General features: G+C 23.6%; 2 protein-coding genes across 4 annotated transcripts in view; one reads left to right on the top strand and one right to left on the bottom strand.

Annotated features, from left to right (window-relative positions):
• Positions 1 to 961, bottom strand: part of LOC102677258 (tetratricopeptide repeat protein 30A) — a 4,974-nt gene extending 4,013 nt beyond the window's left edge. Inside the window, exon 1 of one of the 2 annotated variants that reach the window (XM_031511208.1) lies at positions 824 to 961. Coding sequence is in view for 1 of the 2 variants with exons in the window: in XM_006617284.2 (XP_006617347.1) it covers positions 145 to 210 (66 nt within the window). In the remaining variant the exon portion in view is untranslated. Of the gene's footprint in view, positions 1 to 144; positions 295 to 823 lie in introns of those variants that run through there. The other variant, XM_006617284.2, reaches the window with a different exon arrangement.
• A 75-nt stretch (positions 962 to 1,036) lies between these two features.
• The window catches only part of LOC102677391 (egl nine homolog 1), a 16,300-nt gene continuing 6,377 nt past the window's right edge, over positions 1,037 to 10,959 (top strand). The window contains exons 1-3 of one of the 2 annotated variants that reach the window (XR_004150741.1): positions 1,037 to 1,541; positions 1,778 to 2,478; positions 3,513 to 3,739. Coding sequence is in view for 1 of the 2 variants with exons in the window: in XM_006617285.2 (XP_006617348.1) it covers positions 1,145 to 1,541; positions 1,778 to 2,478 (1,098 nt within the window). In the remaining variant the exon portion in view is untranslated. The remainder of the gene's footprint in view (positions 1,542 to 1,777; positions 2,479 to 3,512; positions 3,740 to 10,959) is intronic. The other variant, XM_006617285.2, reaches the window with a different exon arrangement.

Below are 10,959 nucleotides of genomic sequence, written 5' to 3'. Positions count from 1 at the left end.
TAATATTTAATAATAATATTAATATAATTTAAAAAATTCTTTATAATAATTATAAATTAATTATATTATAAATATTATAAATTAATTATATTTAAACATTAATTGATAAAATATTATAATTTGTAATATATAAATATATTCTACCATTAAATAAATAGTCTTTGTATATTCTCCATCTTTAATGTGCACATTTGGTATAAAAGTAGTCATTTTTTTAGAATAAGTTTCTTTCTGTTCATAAAATATAAAATATTTTGTTGAAATTTGAATTACTTAACTATACAATACATACAGTATGTAATGTTATGATACAGGAGGAATATCGTAACTATGGAAACATTGCTTTTTTATGAAGAGAAACAAAATTTCATATATTTGATATGAAATACAAAAATCTAACATTATTTATAACATATTTTTTTTTAATAAATAAAATTTTAGAAATATTTGTTGTTTTGAAGACATTTTATTACATTTTACATGTACATTTATACAATTTATATTACAATATCATATTATATAATCGCATTATATTTATTTGTCAAAATTATCCTATAATTATTTCTATGCAATCTTAGTTAGCATAAAATTATATTAATAATTTTTCATTTATATATAATTGAATTTACTTCTTGTACTACAAATAATTACTATTGAATAATATAATAAAAGAATATTTAACATAAACATAAATATACAATTAAAAAGTATTTTCTTGAATTACAAAATATAATGAATTATTTTTATGATTGCAAAAATATGGTTATAAAGTGGCGCTCTCTTAAGGGTGATGAACAATCAAGATAGTAATTGTATACCTTACTTTTAAATGAATTTTCAAAGAAAGAACTCGATGCAGTGCGATTTGATATATCGATGCATAAGTGTACGTATGCGCAATTACATATATGTATAGTAAAAACTAATGGACATTAAGCATCGGTGTTTTGATCGTCGTTTCACCAATAGGTGTTTTGCAGATTCGATAACATATATGTAGTATGTAATCTAAAGACGAACGTACGTATAAGCACTGCAGAGTCTCAATAGCACGCTAGTACCATACGCAGATTGAGTGCGTGTGTGACTTCCCTCATTGGAGAAATGTCGTCGGCACTCGTGGCTGCTAAATAAACGACGAAACATGTCCGGACCGATAGTCAGTCGTGCGCAGACACCCGGCGGTGATGTTCAAATAGGTATAACGGTGGGTTGTGTTGTCTGTAATAGGACTGACAAGTTGTTAAGATGTTCACGGTGCAAGGCCGTCTTTTATTGTACTAAAGAACACCAGAAACGGGACTGGAAACGTCATAAAGAATTTTGTGCGATTCATTCTATGGAATCGATCGTATCAGATACAGTTTCGGCTACTAGTCAAAATTCCATTCTAAAATCTAATAAGAAGGAATCATCTTTAAAGAACTGCCAGATTTCAACTGCACCAGTGGTTTCTAACCTAAGCGAGAAATCAGTGTTAGGAAGAACGCGAGGATCAAACACTGTTCCAGATGTACATAATAACGTGAAACATCTTGAAGGTACATCAAATTAAATCTTGTTTTCGTCAGATTTTTTTTACAAAGCTTTTTAATATTAGAATATTCCTGTAAACATTTAATAATGTATGTTTTATTCTACAAAAAATGGAATGATATTTTATCATTATTATTTTTAGTAATGAATAATTCATTATATACTGTAAATAGCATAAAATAAATATAATTTTCATTTTATCATAATTAAAGATTATATTATATGATTCTATTGTTTACAGGAATCAACAAACAGACAGAAAAAATAAAAGGACAATTAGATCATAAGGAAAGCCAAAATTCCAAAAGAAAATCTAATAACATTAAAACAAAAGGTACTCGTACTAATAGAGTAGATGGATGGACTTCTCCAATAACATATGAAGGAAGTTCTGAAGATACAATCTTAGGTGCCAGAACAGAATCATTGAATCCTGCTTTACAAGATTCAAGAATTCTTGATAATTTACAAGACAATGAATTAGATATGCCTACTCAACATCATAACGGTATGAAGAACTTTCCAGAGGTTCATTTAACTCGTGAAGAAGAACTTCTACCACCTTTTCTCCATAAAAATAAAAATAATCTTGAAAAATTAATAGACGATATAAGCAGAAATGTGATTAGAGACATGGATGAATATGGTATGTGTGTGGTAGATAATTTTCTAGGAACGGAAAAAGGTGGTGCAGTGTTAAAAGAAGTTTTAAATATGTACAGTGCTGGGTTATTTAAGGATGGACAATTGGTTTCTAATAAAGCAGGTGCAAATGACTTAAAGACAATTCGTGGTGATCAAATAACGTGGCTTGATGGTAAAGAAAAACAATGTCAAAATATTGGGATGCTCATATCTCAAGTTGATGCAGTTATTATGAGGGCAAATAAAATGTGTAATAATGGAAAAATGGGAAAGTACACAATCAATGGAAGAACAAAGGTAAGCATATATATTTTTGTTATTTGAAGTATATTTACATATTTTATATAATTGTTTATTTATTATTAATTATTACATATAAAGACATTATATTTATTTAGTTTAATTTATTTTTTATATTTAATTTAATTTTATTAAAGTTTATGTTTATTTCATTTGATTATATATATTGAATATATATTTATAAATTAATAAGATTTATATTAACATCTTATTATTTAATATATTAAATTCTGTTAATATATTATAATAATAAGGGAATTGGACTTAACAAAATTATATACATATATGTATCTTTTTAATATATATATATATATATATATATACACTAAAGATTGTATTAATTTTGTATATTCTTTTTTATATTTTATTTTTATGCATGAAATAAGATATTAATTAATCCCAGAATATTTTTTGAACAAAAGTTTTTTATTTATTTAATTTGATAAATTTATTTAATATTTGACAATTATGCGTAAAATATTAAATCGTCGAACGCATAATTGAATGTTTATTAATTTGAAATAAACTTTGGCAATAGAATTATTTTATGTTGAATAATTCATAAATTAATAAAATATTTATTAGAATTAAATCATTTTCAATTGCAATAGTATGTAAATACGTACCTATATATATTGATGGAATATTTTAGTAATTTAAAATATTTAAATAAATTCTAATAATCTATATATTATAAAAAATGAATTACTATTATAATAAAATTAGCCAATTATTCTTGAATATCGCCAAAAAATATGTATATATGTAAATATCGATAATATTGAAAAATCGATTTCTCGCGTAATATTTATAATCGAGTTATAATCGAGTTATAATCGAATGTTTATAATCGAATATTTATAATCAAATATTTATAATCGAATTTATAGTTGCAAATATGTTAGCTTTTTTGATTTGTTATAAAATTTCAAATGTATAAATAATTGTAAATTATAAATAATATCGATGATATGCATTGTGAAAAAAAAGATTTCTCGTATCTCTCCAAGCATCGGTGTTTAATCTCGTAGGCGGTCAAAAGAGAGAGAGAAGTGATGGTAGGCAGAGAAGGTCAGGATCCCGAAATTGCAACGATCTTTCGGCTCAGGCGCCAAACTAAGAACCAAAACGAGAGTGGTAACCCACGAAGTGCAGTCGGTCACGTACGCCGTATAGCTGGCGCGCTGTTAGTTATCTTTTTTTCCTTGTCTTTCACTGACTCTCCCTTTCGTCTCTTATACCAGAAAGTAGGCAGCATGTAAGTATTCTTCTCGATTACGTATCCCATCTCTCGTAAACAAATTTGTATAAACCACGAATGAGTGAAACAGAGCAATGTGTTAGGAAAACTATTTATTTAGTATCAATGGTCGCAACTGAAAAGTGTAACTATTGAAAAAATTTTATTCATGTTGTATTGTATTTGGTTCAAATATTTGATAATTTGCTAAATAAAGGATACAAACGAGTTATTTGTAAACTTAATCTTACAAAAGAAACAAAACGATAAAATTGGTTTTTTTTTTATGATTATTAGTGATAAAGATTTTAAGGTTATCTTAACCTGTTTTTTATTCTAATAAAATTATGCAACTTAGTGAATTAATCTTAAAGAATAACTCTTAAAGATATTTTTAAAATAAATTTTAATTTAAATTAATTTTAATTTAATTTTAATTTAAATACACTCTTGAATAAATCTTTAAAAATATTACAAATATTGATGATATATATATACGTACATATTGTTTTTTCAAAATATGACAGTGGTTTTCATTATTTTTATTGATCTTTTTTAATATACAAATATATTGAATATTCTAAGTATTATTTATTTAAATTAATTTATCATTATTATATATATTGTAATATTTCATAAAATATCATTTGAAGTGCATACTAGTGAATTACTTTTTAGATTGAAATGTAGTAGAAATTTACATATATATTAAAAGAATTGAAAAAAAAGTGAAGAATGTGATTTTGAAATTATTACAACTTATATAAGATTTATAATCGAGAAAAAGTTTGATCTCATCATAGTTTGATCTCAATTAATTCCCCTGCTAAATTAAACAACATTTTCATTTCTTCGATAAATAAAAGAACAACCGAATTGTAATATATTTTTGAACCAAACCACACAGTTCTGTCACTGCTGCCATTTATAGTTCGCGAAAAGACATTCAGTACGCTTCGAATTCTTTTATTGTCCTGTACCAACATTTACTGTCTAATTAGAACGCTCAATTAACACTATTCACGCAATACCTGTTCTGTTTAAAATTTCTTTTTCATCTTTCTTCTAATTCTAAAAAATATATATTGTTGTTTATTATTGTATTTCTTTAGCAAAATTGAAATTACCAGAAATTATATTAATAAAATAAAATGAAAAAAGAAAAAGATATTTGATAATAAAAAATTTAATTTCTTAAATTATATTTTTACATTATTTCAATGTTATATTCCAACATTTTTCTAAATAAACTACAAAGAGGAAAACTACGATAATAATCAAATATGTTCTTAACACATTCATTTGTGGTGAATTCTGACTCATTGATAATAAATGTACAATATTATATGTTGATTCATGATAAAATAACATTTTTTTGAATATATCGTAGAAGATTATTATTAATATTTTATCTGCAAAATGAGAAAATTTGACATCTTAAGAGAAATTTCGTTAGATAATTATGTGTGGTTAAAATTATGTGATATTATATAACAAAATTTAAAATCGATATGGCTTAAACATCGATTTTGTTTGAACTAAGTTAACTTAAATTAAAATTAAATATATAGAAATAGTTTCTTTTAGACTGTATAAATTTTAAATCAAAACTTTTAAAATAGTACATTTTACAATATTTTGTTTTACTAAATAATATTATCAAATTTATTTTGTAATTGTTTATTTATTATTTGGAATATTATATTATTGAAAATATTTATATATAATATGAACTTATTTTTATTCTTATTACAAAGAATAAAAGTTCTTAGAAAAGGAAGTTTTTAAATTTTATAAAAAATATTATATGAATATCATGTGATAACATATCTTTATATTTATAAAAAATTTTGTAATATCTTTTGCTTAAATTCAGAAATAATATATATTTCAATTAATATTTTAAGAATATTTTAATTTAATTAAAATTATTATTACTTAATAGAATATAATATTTTATGAAATATAAGAGAAATACGATATCTGCAAGTTAAACATAGTCATTATTATTTTTCTTGTGCAAAATATAAATAGAATATTTAATAGAAATTAAATTTTATTTATATTTTCAAGTTATTGACATAACAAGATGATCTAACTGAAAACTAACTAAGACTTAATCACATATTTTTATTCAATGATAATGATTATTTAAAGATATTTAAAATATCCATAAATTATACAATAATTTTTTATAAAATTGAGAAATTTCTCAATTGAAGAATAATATTAAATATTATAGGAATATGTATGAAGAAATATAACAAACTATCTCTTTTTTTTTTAAGATAAATTATACATTTGTATAGTAAATGTTTTGATAATTGTGGTCTATGTGTTCGTGTCAGACCGTTCACTTTCGATTAAATCCTTACATACTGCTAACTGCATCTCGCTCTTTAACCTTCGTGAAGGTGAAAGAATCGACGAGGTACGATATATTCATATACATATGCATTTATGCGTATAGTTAGATGGCTGAGAGCGTGCCAATCGTGTCTGGGGACGATTTTATAGTGTTTCCATGAGGGTATTTACCGGGACTTGTTGACTTTCTGATCGGTTCAATACATCTTTTGTGCGATTTGTAATTAATCATATAATGTTTTATGATATTTTCTTTTATATTTCAAAATTTGATTGTTACATTAATTAAAAATGTTTATTTTAAAGGAATTATATATATAGATATAAATTCAAAAAAGCGAATTTATACATTTTTATATAAATTTTAGTGTAAAAAAAAATGAGAAAATTTTTTGATAAATATACTTATCTTGATGTAAAATGATGTAATAAAGTATCGCTTCCTTACTACACGATTTATTGCTTTCAAACAATAGAATTAGTGAACATTTTATTGCCACTTTTGAAACAAATGATCATTGATCATAGCATAAAAGATTATTATGTTTATAATAGCATTATAATAAGAAAATTTAATACATAAAATTATTAGAAAAATTAAAAAATTTTATACATTGACATATGTGAAAATGCTATAATAGAAAGAGGAAAGAAAATGAAATAAATTCATAGATAAGAATAATTTTCCTCGTTTAATATGCGATATATTTTTCAAATTAAATAGCTTCTACGAAAAATCCGAATAAATTTTACATTTTTTTCAAGAATTGTCAAAGAACTTTTTTTCGAATATTTATATTAAATGCAATAACTTATTTATAAAACAAACCAATATCTAATATACAACTGTATAGTTTCAATCAATGACTCATATTGCAGAAATATTTTTCAGATTCGAACAATTGTAACAAACGCATATGTTTTGCTTTCCGTTCTATGAAACACGTGCAATAACATTAGCACGGTTTTCCCCCGGAAATATCGCATAATTCTCGCTTATTGCATTTAGGTAATCAATGTACTGATGTTTTTTCATTCTCTCTATCATTGCATCGTTTGTCGTTAATTAATTGAATTACGCATAAAAGTCGTTGATAAAATACGATTTTGAAATAATTCTTGGACGTTGTTCAAATGCTAAAAATCCGATTGTGACGCAGTCTCTGTATATTGTGAGTAATGCGAATTCAGAAGAGGATTGGATGTTGCTATGCTTCTTTCACTGAATCGTCATTTATACTGTAAAGAGTTGCTCAATGCTCATAACATATATAAATGGTTGTGAAATTAATTTAAAATATTTAAAAATTATCTTTTATAAATTAATATTTTGTAGATTTTATGTACATAATAATTCGTAGATTGAAATTTGCATATAGATAATGGATAATTAAAGAATTCGAAATCAGCTATAAATATTACAGTGAGTAATGTAAAAAAATATGAAATATCTACGTAAAACAGTTATACAAACTGTTCAACTATCGTATTTATATATGCACATTTCGTTTGTATGTATTTTTACGTGGTTCGAATTTGCACTTGTAATAATATATCAATGCACGATTTAGAAATAATATAACTTTGATTATTTTCAAATAAATAGTTATTAGTATTTGAAATATCAACAGTTGATATTTGTAATTTTAAAAGATAATTTTATTTTTCAATTTTGATTTAGTTGATTTCTATTAATTTTATATATTTCTTAATTTTATAATCAAATGATAATGAAAGATACAATACAATATTTTTAAAAGTATAAAAATATTATATTACAAACTGATTGAGTCTGAGGAAGACTCTTCCAATGACTAATCTACAAGAAATATGAGCTACGTCATTCATAATATGGCTTTGGCAGATTTATGTATTTGGCAGCGATCGATAATCCATTCTTTATAATTCAATTCTATAATTTTTTTCATTCGCGTTTACATACAATTCATGTTTAGAAATTAAATAAAAATATATATATATATTTCCAGTATTTTTATGAAATTATATAAAACATATGTATATAAGATTTCTTAATTAATTTATTTATCACCACTATATTATTATATTAACTCAAATTAAAAATATACTATACTAACTCAAATTAAAAACAAGATAATTTGATAATTAAAAAAAAAAATATTTAAAAATATATTTCTCTATTTTTGATGTTTTGGTTGTTTTGTATTCACTTATAAATATTACGAAAATAATCAAAAATATTTGAATATAATTAATAATTATTGTATATTGAATATTAATAGTTATTAATTGATAGTTGGATAAAAAGCAAAATTAATTTATTAAAAAACAAACATGAAAGAACGAACAAAAAAATATGAATAATGAAATGAAATATGTTAATCATTATTCAAAAGATATAAAAAATTTCAAAAATATTTATAAAATATTTATTTTATCTCAGAATAAATAATAATTCATCAACAAAAAATGATAAAAAATATTTTAAAGCTTAAGAAAAAAACGGATTTTTTTAAATCAACCAAAATTTGTTAACCAATCATACAAAGTTTATCTTCTCAGAATTAAAAAATATTATTTTCTCTCCCTTCAATCTTATATTAAATAAAAGAACATCAATTGCGTATAACCACTCGACTTCCGGCTTAATAGATACGATAATATTCATATATGAATTTTACATTCATATCAAACAATTTTATCCTTTTCCGCGTCGAAAAAAGTAATTTTTTTTTATTTGTTTGTCAATCAGTGGTTTGGTAATGATTCTTACAGTTATTATTGTAATAATGTACTTTTGGCAAGTCGTATCTGTTATCTTAGCAACGTGACGAGCTGCACGTAATGTGTATGATATCGAACGTTTTGTCTCGATGTTGCACTCTATCTATATCGTATCAGTAGATGCCAGTTATAATAAATTTAATTATCTTTAAAGATAAACGAAGACATAAGAAAAGAATAAAAAGAAAAGCAGATTTAAACAAGATATGAAATACCTTTAAAGATTTACACGTCCGGGGGAGACCGGACAATTGTAAGCAATGAATAATGCGGTTGTGATTGATTTAATGAAAAGAATAGTATGTTTCGCGTTTAATTTGCTTGAACAATTTCTGTCGTCGTATGGCGCGACGGAAATCGAGAAAGATAATAGTTAACTGATTATACAGAATGTTTCTTCGCTGGTCTAGCGTTAAAACAAAACGATGTGCTCGATGTCGAGCTCAGTATCAATTGTCCGTCTCTCAAGCTGATTCGATAGTGCACAATAGTTATTGAATATTATCGATATCAATATTGAACGTGGTAAAATCGTACGATATGCTTTGAGGAAAAAAAAAATATTTCTATTCGGACCATATTATGTACATAGTAGGAACTTGTTCCTCCTTATTAGATAGTTTTTCATTGATATCATTTACTTTTTAGCTGGCACAGTGAAAGGCATTTGCCATTCTGGATTGTTGTTAGAGAACTTGTAACACGAGTGTTTTACTTACTTGAATTAGAACGCATATTTTTGTATAATTTGAGACAGATCTCTCAATGTAGTGTGTAAAAGTGTAGCTTATAAAAAGTTTTATTTTCTAATTTATTATGTTTCATTGATTATTAAATGATTTTTATCGTTTGTTAATTATATTTCTATTCATTAGCAATTTTACAAATGAAAAAAATAAGAAATTTTGATTGTTATAAAATGTATTAACGATTTCATGGTTATGCTTGTTTGACAAATTGAAAATTATAGTTAAAATTTTAACAGTATGCTTTTCAATTCTTAAAAATATAATTTACTTAATTTCAATTAAGTAATTATTATCAATTCATTTATTAGACTCAATACTTTTAATAAGAAGAATTTAATAAGTTTTTAATAAAAATTTCATATTTTTTTTTAAATATTTATATTTATATAAAAAAGCTATAAATTCAAAAAATGTATGAATATGCCAATATATTTCAGAGATATGAACAAATGAAAATATATTTTTTCAGTCTTCATTTATATATTTTGTGAATTTCTTAAATCATAAAGGTCTTTCTATATCGATATTTACAAAAAAGAAAAAGAAATCATTCAGCATATATTTCATGGATTACGTGATAATACACACGCTGTCGAATGTAATACCAAGGTTAAAGATCTATTGGGTCAAGGCTAAAATGTGATCCCTATTCATATACCTACCGCTGGAACCTTTGCGTTTATCTGAACCCTTCTGTGCATGTGCGTATGGTTGAAAATGTTTGACTCCATTATTATTTAGTTATACTTATAATATTTTGATAAAAATGATATTTATTTGATTAAATGTTAAGAAAAACTTTTTTTTTAATAATCATAAAAATAAATTTCATTTTGTATAATAGATTTATAATAAACATGATATAAGTTTGGATCTATAATTACAAGTTTCAATTTTTTTATTTTTTTATCAAGTTTTTTTGCTGAAATGAGTGATTGAAAATGATTTATGAATAAATTTTATTATTTATCAATAAATTTCAAGTAAATGTTTCATATTATATTACTTTTATCATTATATATATATATATATATATATATATATAGAAATATGAAATATATAAGATATTTATATTTAACATATTTTAATAGAAATAGAAATGATATAGAAGTAATATAGAATCATTCAATAAAATTCAAGCAAAAAGTCAGAGTATGTCTCATAATAATTTTCTAAAACTCTTGTTGAAATAATTTTTATATGATAACATACAATAAAACAAAATATTGAGTAATAGAATTCTTAGAATTTTTCTAGTTTTAATCTTGTTCACCTTCTTGAGATTTGATATATGTCTGTAAAATTTCATATAAGAAAGCATTTCCAATTTCTTCCTTACAAACTGAAAATAAAATTTTG

This window comes from Apis dorsata, unplaced genomic scaffold (assembly GCF_000469605.1).
Source record: "Apis dorsata unplaced genomic scaffold, Apis dorsata 1.3 scaffold_295, whole genome shotgun sequence".
Taxonomy (NCBI): Eukaryota; Metazoa; Arthropoda; class Insecta; order Hymenoptera; family Apidae; genus Apis; species Apis dorsata.
Note: the sequence above shows the minus strand (reverse complement) of the source record. Positions and strands in the feature narration are given on the sequence as shown.